The 12,830-nt window shown below is 47.9% G+C and overlaps 1 protein-coding gene across 21 annotated transcripts in view; it reads right to left on the bottom strand.

Moving 5' to 3' along the window:
* Positions 1-12,830, bottom strand: part of CEP112 (centrosomal protein 112) — a 401,854-nt gene that overhangs the window by 40,401 nt on the left and 348,623 nt on the right. For all 21 annotated transcript variants that reach the window (XM_082604740.1, XM_082604757.1, XM_082604756.1 and 18 more), the window contains one exon: positions 696-785. In XM_082604740.1, the coding sequence (XP_082460866.1) occupies positions 696-785 (90 nt within the window). The remainder of the gene's footprint in view (positions 1-695; positions 786-12,830) is intronic.

Genomic DNA, 12,830 nt, shown 5'->3' on the forward strand with positions numbered 1-12,830 from the left:
GAGGAGAAAATTAAAATTCAAAAGAAAACATGATCTACGTCTCTAAGTGCAACGATGTCCCTGTGTTCTGCTATGACAACACAGCAGACATCGTTGGCTGCATCCCCAACATGCTTCCCCTCTCCCTTGTCCGGGCTGTCCTTCCTCTTAGGACTCCCTCGCTGGCAGGCAGACCCTAAGCGGTCCAGCCTAGTTTGGCACCCTCCGTCCTCCCGCCAGGGATTGGACGTGTGACCTGCTCTGAGCATGTGGCCTGCTCTGGCCAATGAGATGAGAAGGGAGCTGTGTATGGGGGTGCTTCTGGGAAAGGTCTCCTGACTTTTCGGAAGGGCACCCCGGAAACGTAAGTCCCTTTTTGCCTTTGGATGCTGCTAGATCTGCGCGGGATGCCTGGAGCTGCTGTGAGCACCGTGGAGCTGGCTTTGGGATGGACCCTACACAGGACGTAGGGCTGCGGGAGCGAGAGAGAAGCAGAGCCAGAGACCCAGAGCTCCCTGCCCAGAGCCCGCCCTACCTACAGGCTTCATGCGACAGAGGTTAACAGGTTGCGAGGCAACAGATCCCTTTGTTGTTTACGCGCAGCAAGGGGCCGAGGATTCTGTTACTCGTGGCCAAAGCACCCGGTGGAAACGGGACACACGTGAGCTCCCGGACCTAGAGAAAGGGAACGAGCAAACCAGCCGAGCGGGCAGTACCTGCTCCTGTGATTCCAGTTCCTTGTGCTGCAGTTTTTTCTCCAAACATCGTACTTGATTCGAGCGCTTTTCTAGCTCGTCTTGTAAAGCCTGAAACGGTATAAGATAAATACAAAAACATTAAAAATTAGCAGCCTTGGAAAAAAGTTTTACCACCTGAACTGGTATCAAAAAGGCCTCAGCTCTGGTCTATTACTGCTGCTCCCAAACCAGCCTTTCAGTATCAGGCCCAGATGTTTTCTACTTTAGGAATAACTAGTATCAAAAACTCCAAACTCACAAACCAGACACATTAGCAGGTGTCAATTCATCTCATAAAAACATCTCCTGTTCCCAGCATAGACACACAAGCATGCAATAAAGTGTAGAACTATTGCTAATTAAAGTAGCTCTATCAGGACACCTGCGAGGTACACCTACACTCTGAAAAGTGTCCTGATAGCTAGGAATTGTAACACTGGACCCACATGACATTTTTCAAAATTATACTCTGGCAATTTGAGTATGTTATGGTAACCTTAAAGGCATTTTTTATTAAGCCATTGAGGATGGCATGGAATTTGAGGAAACTGTAAGAAATAGACAGAGATGAACACTTTCAGCTGCCAAGTAGCTGTTGGAAATCAAATTCAGGTTCATCTGGGGGAAGCCGGGAACGGAAAGATCAGTAAATATCATTGTATCAATTACTATTTTAAGTAAAGAGGTGAACTAGAAAAGAAACAGGATCCATTCAAACAATCTGATGTAATTATAGATATAGCACATGGGAAATGACGGTGAACAGAACACACTCTCAAAGAGTGACTGCAAAGATGCTAAATGAATTCTCAAAATAAAATTCATTCAATTAAGACTTCTGAGTTTCTGCTCTAGGTGAAGGACTGTGATAGGTATTCCAAATAAAGCAGTGAAAGAAAACAGACGAAACAAATTCCCTGCTCTCACGGAGCTTCCGCTGTCCTGGGGCAGACAATAAGCAAACAGTGAGTATAATATACGTCAGTGGTAAGTGCGGAGGGAAAATAATGCAGGGAAGGAGGCTATATTCTGGAGCGTGGTGAGCAGGGGTGTTGCAATTCTAGACAGATGGCCCAAGACAACCTAACTGAGCCAAAATCTGAAGGAGAAGAGCAAGCAGGTCACAGAGACACGTGCAGGAAGAACCTTCCAAGCAGGGACCCCTGCACGTAACGCAGGTCAAGTCACGTCAGGTCCCGTGAAGCCTCAGAGGGCAGTTGAGGACCTCAGGCTTTATTCGAGGTAGACGGGGGCTCCTGGAGGGCTGTGGGCAGGGTTGCTTTGGTTGCCGTGAAGAACAGATTGAAGAGGGACACGGGCAGAGGCAGAGAGGCAGGGTCGAGGCCGTGAAAACACACTGGGAAAGGGTGGTGGAGAACTGGACCAGCCGGGTGAGGCAGTGGCAGATTCCCAATCTATCTGAAGATAGAGATCACAGCCCCAGGGAAAGGACGCAGAGCATGAAGAGTAAAAAAAGCGAAGACGACTCTGGGATTTTGGCTTGAGCAGGTAGAAGACTGCAGGTGGGGAGGTTCGGGAGGGACAGGTTAGGGGGAGAAGGTCTGGAGCTCAGCCTGGGGTATGTCGAGTGCGGGATGCCTGTTCCACATCCAAGCCGAGCTGCTGGGTAGCAGCTGGGGGGAAGAGTCTGGAGTTCAGGCACAATGTCTCAGTTTGTATCCACTAAAAATTCTTTCAATGCAATTCCAGTCTTTTCTCCATGTAGATAGAGTCCGTGGTTCTTAACCTTTTTCTGGTGTTCTAGCTCCACTGGAGCGTCTGGCAAATGCTGTGTAGTCACTGCCCACGTGGCAAACACTGCTTATTATTTTGCCTGTGATTTCAGGGAGTCCAGTTGCCTGAAGCCTGTCCATGGATGGACCCCAGACTAAGAACCTCTATTTAAAAGAGTATAGGGCTTCCCTGGTGGCGCAGTGGTTGAGAGTCCGCCTGTCGATGCAGGGGACATCGGTTCGTGCCCCGGTCCGGGAAGATCCCACATGCCGCAGAGCGGCTGGGCCCGTGAGCCATGGCCGCTGAGCCTGCGCGTCCGGAGCCTGTGCTCCACAACGGGAGAGGCCACAACAGTGAGAGGCCCGCGTACTGCAAAACAAAAAAAAAACCAAGCAAAAAAACTCAAAAAAAAAAAATCAGTTTAAAAAAATGGAGAGTAACCAAGTAATATCCCACTTTCCAAAAAGTTAAAATGTATCAGACTAAAGGAAAAGGACAGCTGTTCCTGGTCTCATATTCTAAAAAGTTATTAGGTCATAAGATGTTCATCCTCAGTTTGCCAGAGGCCTGTATGAACACGGCCACAACTACTGAGTGAGCACAAGAAGGACCTTTCTTTTAAGTTGTGGCTTCTTTATTCAAAAACCTTCCAAGTTGACATTTGACACACCCACAAAACAGAACTTTTACTTTATTCCTGAGAAAAGCCCAAGATCATTAAAGAATGGAATGTCCAACACTGGGTCAAAAATCTAAAACAAAATCCAACTTGAAAGGCTACGCTGTTTATTCTGCAAAAGTAGGCCCCGCCTCAGCTCTGCTGTGTGAACTTGCATCACTGCTGAAAGACAGTTCTTTTCTCCCAGTTAAACCTGCCTTTAAATGCCATGCAAGTGGGCTTGCTGGGGGTGGCCACCCTCAGCTGGCTCTCAGAGCACTTCGTGGGGACTGTGAGCAAAGAATGACATTTTCCAGAAGAAAAACGTACATGACATAAGCAGCTCTACAAGAACAACGAGGGCAGGCCACACTCTCTAAAAGGGAGCCGGTTATAGGATAATTTGATTTGTTTATTTAAAATATGAAAGCAGTGAGAGCACATTGAAGTGTAAAAGATTTGACAGTTTCATGGACTCTCCAGGGTGAGGAGAAGCCAGGGTAGCTAATGTGCCCCAAGGGGCGCCTGTGATGGTCCCAGAGCTCTGCTGTTCGTCGGAGAAGGAGTATTATAGTCAACGTTATTTCCATAAAACTTATAAACATGGTTCGAGGCCAGCTGCTCAACTTGTAAAGCCACGCATTAAGGACTTCTGTGGTCTTACTAAAAACCAAAGTGTCGGGGCTTCCCTGGTGGCGCAGTGGTTAAGAATCCGCCTGCCAATGCAGGGGACGCAGGTTCGAGCCCTGGTCCTGGAAGATCCCACATGCCGCGGAATGACTTAGCCCGTGCGCCACAACTACTGAGCCTGCGCTCTAGAGTCCGCGAGCCACAACTACTGAGTCCACGTGCCTAGAGCCCGTGCTCCACAAGAGAAGCCACCGCCACGGGAAGCCCACGCACCACAACGAAGAGTAGCCCCTGCTCACCACAACTAGAGAAAGCCCGCGCGCAGCAACAAAGACCCAAGGCAGCCAAAAACAAAAACAAAAAAAACCCCACTAAAGTATCTCTCATAGGTCTGAGTCAATTAAACAAACATGAAATGATGGCAGATACTTGCCTTTTATTTTTTATTTTTATTTTTTTTGCGGTATGTGGGCCTCTCACTGTTGTGGCCTCTCCCGTTGCAGAGCACAGGCTCTGGACGCACAGGCCCAGTGGCCATGGCTCACGGGCCCAGCCGCTCCGGGGCATGTGGGATCTTCCCAGACCGGGGCACGAACCCGTTTCCCCTGCATCGGCAGGCGGACTCTCAACCACTGCGCCACCAGCGAAGCCCGATACTTGCCTTTTAATAATGGACACATGAAATGCAAGTTCGTTTGAATTATAAGTGGTTAAAAAGTTATTTAATAAAGGAAAACTTCATTGGAAAGGAGAAATATTGGGCTGTAATGATACAAAAGATATAGTCAGAGTGTTCCTAGTGTACAAGGCATGACAGAGGCTTTCAGACTTAGGATTTAGCACAAGTTTTTCTAGAGATTTCTGACCTTGTCTTTGGCCAAACTCTCAGCCAGGTCCTCCCCTCATCTGAGGGTGGGACTGGGGGGTGGGCGTCCATCTGGCCGGCCGAGCACACAAACTTGTCTCATAACCCGGGACACCTGCACCACAGGGTCTCACCAGACAGCATGATCTCAAACTCCCCACTTTCCCATCTTTACCAAAAACCTCAGTTGTGAGAAATGTGGAAAAATCCACTTGCAGATCGAAACAGAATCAGTAGTATAGAAGTCACCTTTCTCCTGAATCACACATTCTACAGAACTGTGCCCTCCACTTTTTAGGAGTTTTCAAACCGGTTCTCACTGACTTGAGATTTGGTGTGTCTTCCGTGCATCCTGCCTCATTCTGTGTTGCCAGGTCATGGCTCATGCTTGTGTCTGGCTTTGTCACAAGTCACCACGAGGTCGACGGTACATCTTCTGGGCAAGCCGTACGTATGAGGGCTGAAGCGTAAATGGCTCCTTCCCTGAGTTCTGGCCCATAGAACATGTTCTCCCGGAAGTGGGACCTTGAATGGTACAGTGTTCTTTTATTTAAAGGGACTGGATTAAAGCAGATGTAAGCAAAAAAGATTGCGGATGAAGTTTTGCCCTATATAAATATAAAACTGGGTTTCTCAAAGTCATTGATTTTGCGTTAAGTCTGTGGTCAGGAATCAAGGAAGCCGACGAGCCTCTGCTGGGTGAGACACAGAAGGGGCCTCACCAGCAGCAACTCCGCGTAGCCAAGGAGATGAGCAAGGAAGAGAAGCAGAGTGTCTGCATGAAAGACACTGTCAAGAAGAAGTCAGTCCCGCAAACTGTTAAAAACTGGTGAAGCCGGGTGGTGGGTAGATGGGGATTCTGCATATTATTCTCCCTACTTTTGCGTATGTTTGAAAGTTTCCATAATAAAGAAAAAAAGAATGTTTAAAGCTTTTTCTACTTAAAAAACATGAAGTCACCATATCCTTCCTTTCATGAGGTTTGAATTTACTGTTTTACTTCAGAAAAAACAGATGATTCATTCGTCCTTCAGTGAATAGGCGGGATGTGTAAGGATTTCCCCATGTATATTTTGGAAGCAGGGAGTGGGGTGTTCTTATTTTGACCTAACAAGAAGATAACAGGAAAGGGAAGGCTTACTTATATTTTTATTGAAATACAATTTACTTATGGTAAAACTCTAAAATTTCTTTAAAAAATGGTGATGGTCTGTTTTCCATTTAAAACATGTAATATGATTTAAAAGTTTGTGTCATAAAATATCTGTTCAGATAATAAAATCTTGCTATAAACCATCTTCCACTGATTGGTTTATCCATCAAACAGAAATGACACCTGACCTGTGACTACAGTGAAGAGACACAAATTATAAAAGGGAAGTAAGCAGAACTCTCATTTAAACCTTAACTGCCTTTTTAACAATGCCCAAGATTACAAATGGTGCTGACAATATTTCTGATCAGTAGGTTTTCTTTGACAGGTAAATTGACACAGAAACAGCAAATGCTTTTCTTTCTACTACTGCTAACCGAAAGGTAAGGGAAAATTAAATAAAACAATAAAATCTCATTACTTTTTTAAAAAAAAAATCACATCTTAAACAATTGGGATCCAGCAAAAAGCCCAATCCCTGTGCCCCGGATGAGGAGATACAAATCTGGGGTTAGGGGAGATGACACAAGAGCAGAGAGTGACGTTTTGACTGGGTGGCCTTGCTGGCTGCTTACACAGACCCCTGTGGCTCCTTTTTTAATTTAATTTAATTTTTAAGTAGGCTAAACCTACTAACAAAAGCAACAAGTCTTCTTCAGCTGAAATGCCAGTCAAGATTTCTTTTAGAGTGATTTCTTCAGACCTACCCAGAATGAATAACAAACTGTAAAAAAGTTTTATTAGTGATTCTGTAGAACGGAGAACAGGTTTGTACTCTAGATGTAAAGTTACTGAACTAGAACCACAGTTACTGCCGAGGCCACTAACACATTCAAAACGCAATAGTATAATTTTTTTCCTTTAAGGCTTCCATTCAGGCTTTTAATTTTTTCACACTCCATGCAAGTACCTTTTTTTTTCTTTTTTTAACCTTCGTAAGTCAGCCTCTTGTGGTACTGGTATGAAGAAAAGGGGTTTTACATGAGGCAAAATTCCTTTCCGGTGAAAACTTTTTAGTTGTTGCAACAAACCGCAGGAATGAGAAATTGCACTTTGATATGAGCTATTGTTATAGTATTTATTAGGCTACTGATTCAACAGAAAAGGCAAAAGTATTGCAGCCAATATAAAAAACAAGAGTAGCACTTTCACGAAAGAATACGAAAGTTTTCACTTTCCCTCTCTTTTCTTCTCTCTCTCACCTACTTTCAGGCCTTTAAAATTTCCTAAAAACCCTCCTTTAAAAGTCTTAAAACGGCACTTTTTAAAAAGTTAGTGTTTCCCAGTCTTCACAGAGGTTCCAGGAAAAGAAATCACGTTACTCCAAAACTTGGATGATCTAAGGAAGCTGAAGCTCCTAACACACCTCGTTAATGTTCCCCAGTCCCACAGAGACCGTCCTGACGTCACCATGTCTCCTATGGAGTGGCCAGTACATCTGTACTCAGGAAATTCAAAGCACGCTTGCCCTACTGCGCCCCTCCAGACAGCTTCACTTGCGAACACATTCTTATCTCGGGTGGTAGGAATCTAGGATCAAGTTCAAGAAGCCTGGCTACGATGTTCCAGGATCTCAGAGGAGTTTCCTCATTCAGCCTGTGTGATAACCACTTGCACTGCTTAGTCAGTCTCTGCAGAACAGAGGTCACCCTCCTCTGTGTGAGCCCAGGGAATGCGGAGCACCCGCAAGTCATTGGTCTAAAGTTTTACTTACTTACATGTCTAATCGTTCACACGTGCAATCCCTTGAGCCTGCAGCATCATTCCAACCCCTGCCAACAAACGTGAATTTCTACCCTGTTAACCCTGAAGTCATATTTCTCACTAAGTCAGTATGTCCCCTATATGATAACATATTTATGAATTGTGAATTCATCTGACTTTCCCCCCGCATCTTAGACTATGAGCTTCACAAGGGTAACGCTCCTGCCCATATATTTAAAGTAATCTCTGAAATGCTTAGCAAAGTGCTGGCTCTACAGTAATAGTAGTTACTGGTGACATGAACCACTTATATAAAGAACAAGCTGCTTTTCATTGAAAACAGTTGGGGTGTTCCTGCTAAAATTTCTCCAGATTTCATTTCCCCCCCTCAAATTACATAACTACCTTTCCTTACTGTGTCCCTAGATAAAAATGTCTGAGGTTTACCCAGTCTGCTCCCTCAACTGTCCAAAGGGGTGTCCCTTCTTGTTTCCTCAAGAGAGTGCATCCATCAGTGCCCTCATTTCTCTTTTCAAATTCTAAGGGGTTGGTCACAACTAGTGGACATTTAGTCCTGTCCAAAATGGCCACTGAGACATTGGTCCAGGCCAAAAGGTCCTTGGTGTTTGCTCCTATCAACACGTCCACTGGATTCAAACAGCCCATTACATTTCTTTATACTTTGGTTTATAGAATAAATGTATTAAAGATACTATCATGTTTTATTGGTCCAATAATTGTGCTGTGGCTGCAACTGCCAACGATAACCCCTCCCTCCCACCTCGGTGGCCGGGCACAGGGGTAGGTAGATGGGCTGGGGTCCAACTCCTACAGAATCGCGGGGTTTGTATTAAGTATGTGCACCAAGAAGAGACCTAAAGTTAGAGAAACGCGCAGAGGACAGCAAGTCGGGGCTGGGATCTCGTGGCGCGTGGTGTGTTGACATGTCACCGGGTATCTGGTCGTCCAGTAAGGGTGGAGTGTGAAGGGAGGAGCCTGGCCCAGCCTCCATGTGACACGGGCAGTGACAGAGCACTGGCTCTGGAGGAGCAAGGACAGGCGTGCTCTCCTCATACACGGCGGTCGCGTGTCACAGCCGCCATGAGGGGACACCAGGCATCTAATTAACCCTCCCACCGCTGCCCCATTGCCAGGGGTTAATGGGAGATGTTCTCTTGGATCGGTGTCCTGTAGACGTACCATCCTGGTGGACCACAAGAAACACCTGCTGCTCTTTGGAGGGGTTTCAGTGGGTGTGACCCCCATACGTACCTGCTGGTCAGCATGGGCCACCGTGCCCTCAGCTGATGCCCACCTACTGGCTGACCCAGCCCAGCCAAACGGGGTGTGGAATCCCTCAGACATTAGTAAGGTTCCCCTACCAGTAAACCAGTGATCACTGGTCAGATGGCTACAAAAGAAAGAAAATAGACCTTCTTCTGTTGCTTGGCAATATAACAGCTTTATTTGAAAGTTCTCAGTGGAATATGGCAGCAATAGTACACTCACAAAAAGAAAAGCCAGTGCCACATGATGCTGGCTTTTGTTACCATTTCCACTCTTTTAACAGGAAGAGGAGTAAAAGGCTCTGACACCACTAAGAGAGGGGGCTCTGCAGTGCCTGATGGACGGCCAGTCGGGATCTGGGTAACATGATAATCATTCCAGACGGGACCAGAAAGCACCCGCACGAGGTCGACGCTGAAGGGGAGATAAGGAAACCCGGCAGGTTAAAACGACATGCAGAGAAGAATCAAACGCAAAGCCATGGAAGAACTCTCTCCGTGATATTCGTGATGAAGGAGTCCTGATAATGCTGCCAGAAAGAACTCACTGGAGAGGCAAGTCAACCCAATTTCATTGCATGGAATTGAAATTCCAGATGAGTATAAAGTGACCAGATGCAGAAGACCATTTCCTGGGCACGATTCAGGTGCTCAAGACAATGAAAGAATTCTTATGTGCGCAGCTTGGGCCACTGTTCGCTATTTAGGTGCCAGGCACGCTATTCAGTGACAGTACCTTCAAGCGGCACCGACACAGGTCACGCAGGTATGGACTGTGTGAGCTGCTGTGTGACGCTACACTGTGCCTCTGATGGACCCTTTAACCGTGAACAGGCAAAAGTAAACTTACGAATACATACATGAGAACACACTTGCATTTGCACAGCGAAGAAGGCTCAGCATTAACCCTTCATTGTGCAGACAAGTTTCAAGATTGCAACTATGACTGCAATTTAACTACTCAACCCAACGCAGTTGTAAGGGGATGCCTGTTTCACTTTTCACAATCACTGTGGCGAAAAATACCTTCTTTGGGTCTAACATGGGGGTGTATGACAACGGAAAGTAACACCTGTACACCTGGAAGCATGCGTGTGTGCTGTTTAAACTTCCATTTGTGCCTTTGGAAGATGAAAATGACACTTTGGAGTACGCTGTGGAGAAGGCGGAAGAAAAATCAGATGACCGAATAGATCGTGTTGAGGGCGTATGTCCGTGGAAGGACTGGCAGGGCAGAAGACCAGATGCCCCAAGAGTGCAGCAGAAACCTGGAATGTTCACACATCAGTACTAAACAGTGACACAGGACAGACAGCCCAGTAGAAGCTGGCACAGCACATCTCAGAAGCTGGTGGTAGCACATCACCCTTCCATGTGGAGATTTACTGAAGCGCTAACAGACAAATGCCAAGGCCGCGAACAAGCTGTCACCCGGGTTCCCGGTGGTCACACTCAAGTACAGCTCCAACTTCACAACAGCACTGACAAGATCAAATTCACACAACCGAAACTGTACACAGATATTATCTAACACATACAATGCCAATAGTCGGGTCCATACATACTTGAGAGTAATTGCTCATCGGCTTAAGAGTAATCCTGCTGACTTCATGATGAGGAAGAACAAGAATAAATGTAAAATCCAAACTCCACCATGAATGACAGTAAAAATAACGTCAATAAAATTTTAACTAGGTTAAATGTTTGTATTATTTAGTGAACCATGGACTCAATGGCCGTTCTGGACAGGACCACGTGCCCTGCAAGGCTCAGTCACACTGCTGACCCCTGCCTTTCTGCCGAGCCTCTCTCGGCATCTCGTCTTTTCCCTCTGTCCGCTGGAAACTGGTCCCCTTGCGCACGCTGTTCGGCTCTGGGGAGACACTCTTCAGGCCCCTTCAATCCTGATGCTCTTTTTTCCCATGACAGCCACATTTCTCAAGCATTTTACTCCATGACCCAGATTCTCCCCCATCAGCTACCACTTTCCTCACCTGGAGCCTGACTTGGGTCTCCACACCTTATTAAACTTGCTCTCTGCAGGGTCAGCAATGAAGCTTTCTTTGCCAGCCTGATGGCCTTTCTCGCATCTCTGTCTGCCTTGACCTTTCTGCTGCCCTGAGCACTGTGAGAGCCCCTCCTTCCAGAGAGCTGCTCCTCTGAGGCCACGAGGCCCTGGCGACCCTCCTCCCTCTTCCAGCATTTTGCTCATCCTCCTGTTCTTCCCTTTAAATTGTGGATCTTTCCCGAACAGGTTCTCATCACTCCATTTTCCTCTCTAAAGTCTTCTTTAGACAATCCATTTCATACATTAATAAAAGTATGTCTATGATTTGAACGTATACCAGGCCCCGTGTCTAACGTTACCCTGAAAAAGCACTGGCTCCTATGTATATGACAAATTTATAAAGGAATAGTTACATCATGTCAACAGCACTAAAGAGAGGTCTTGACAAGCATGGAGGAAGGCCGGACGTGGGGAGGAAGACCAGCAGGGAGGTGAGCTGTGGCTGCGGGGGGAACAGGGAAGGGGTCCACACAGATTCACTGCAGAGCACAAGGCGTAGCCTCACGGAGGGCAGGCTGCTGGCGGCACAGGGGGCCTGGCACGCGGACGGTGGACCTGGAACCAACTAGCAGAGGCATCCTGGGCTCCCGTGATGGGCCTCGGGGGCCGAGGGGACTATGGATTCTATCCTGCAGTAAAGGGAACCACCAAAGGGCCCAGAGTGACCAGCTGGACAGATCAGGAAGAACATCCAGGGGACAGTGTGGCAAGTGGTGGCTACGAGGCCCTCTGGAAGTGCTTTCAGAGCCTCGGCCAGACACGTGCGAATCCACGGGGCCAGCGGGGAAACAGCGTGTCTCCGCTCTGCCTGTCAGCGTGGTAGAAAACTGTGCTCGAAGCCTCACGACCGTCTGTGCCAAGGCTGGGCACAGGGATTTTGCCAAGGGTTAGGAATACAGAATGAGGCTGAACGGCAAGTTTCAGGTCAGTGAGAGATGTTGCGGAAACCCTAAAAAAATAAAAAGAAATTTAAAAAGCACAGTTTTACAGACTGTCTAGCATAAAATGTGCAGGACCATCTGCCTTAGGAGTTGCCCCTGTCAGAGCCAGGGGACCATCACGAGGCCACCTCGATACCACGAGGGGCGTGGGGCCGGTTTGGATAAGAGTCGGGGAGAAGGGATGGGCCTGGGGCGGGGGGTGGGGGCACGCGGGGATGGGAGAAGAGCCAGAGCCAGAACCTCGGGGCTTGGTAAGCGCGCGCCGGCGCGGGTATGAGAGAGGAGGGTTAAAGCAGGACCCCAGCATCGGTGGCGAGCAGCCGCCACCCACCAAGGCGGGGAACACGGTAGAAAAAATATATATGGACAAGAAGAGAGAAAAATAAGTTCCTCGGTGACACACGTTCAGAAGCAACATGACGGCAGGGGCTTGAGCATGAGAACACGGGGCCGAGGAAGGCACAGCTCGGGGGCGGAGCGACCGCACGCGGACACCTACCCGGTAACAGCGGGTCTACTGGGGCCTTCCTGCCGCCAACCCCCAAGCTCAGCCGCGCTCCCATCACCTCACGAGTCCTCCCTCCACCTGCTTCTCACCCGCGCGCACGGCTGTCAGCAGCGTCACGCCAAACCCACCCACCTCAAGACGCAGCTCAGGACATCCCAGCAGCTTGCCCGGCTGTCCTCTGGTCGGCGACGCAGCCGCCTCCCCACGCCCCGGTTTAACGCGCGCAGTCCGCGGTGAGTCCTCCCCTCGCGCCCACCGCCCACCGGGGGCCCAGCCCCGCACCGCCCGGGGCCTTGGCGCTTCTCCCCGCCTCGCCTGCAACGCTCTCCTTCTCCCTGTACACCCTGCTACCTCCCTTCAGAAGCCTCCAGGGACCTGAAATGACTCGGTTAGGTTGTACGATGTTTAGACTTTAATGTGATCCATTAAAATGTAGGCAAAGCAGGAAGAAAAAGTCCCTAAGTCACACATTCAACAGTAACAATGATGCCAATGGTTTGCCTCTTAGAGTATGATGTCAAAAAAGAAATTACGGGTTGAATTACATCCCTGCCAAAAGATATGTTT

Source organism: Mesoplodon mirus (genome assembly GCF_964341445.2).
Source record: "Mesoplodon mirus genome assembly, chromosome: 18".
NCBI classification, from domain to species: domain Eukaryota; kingdom Metazoa; phylum Chordata; class Mammalia; order Artiodactyla; family Ziphiidae; genus Mesoplodon; species Mesoplodon mirus.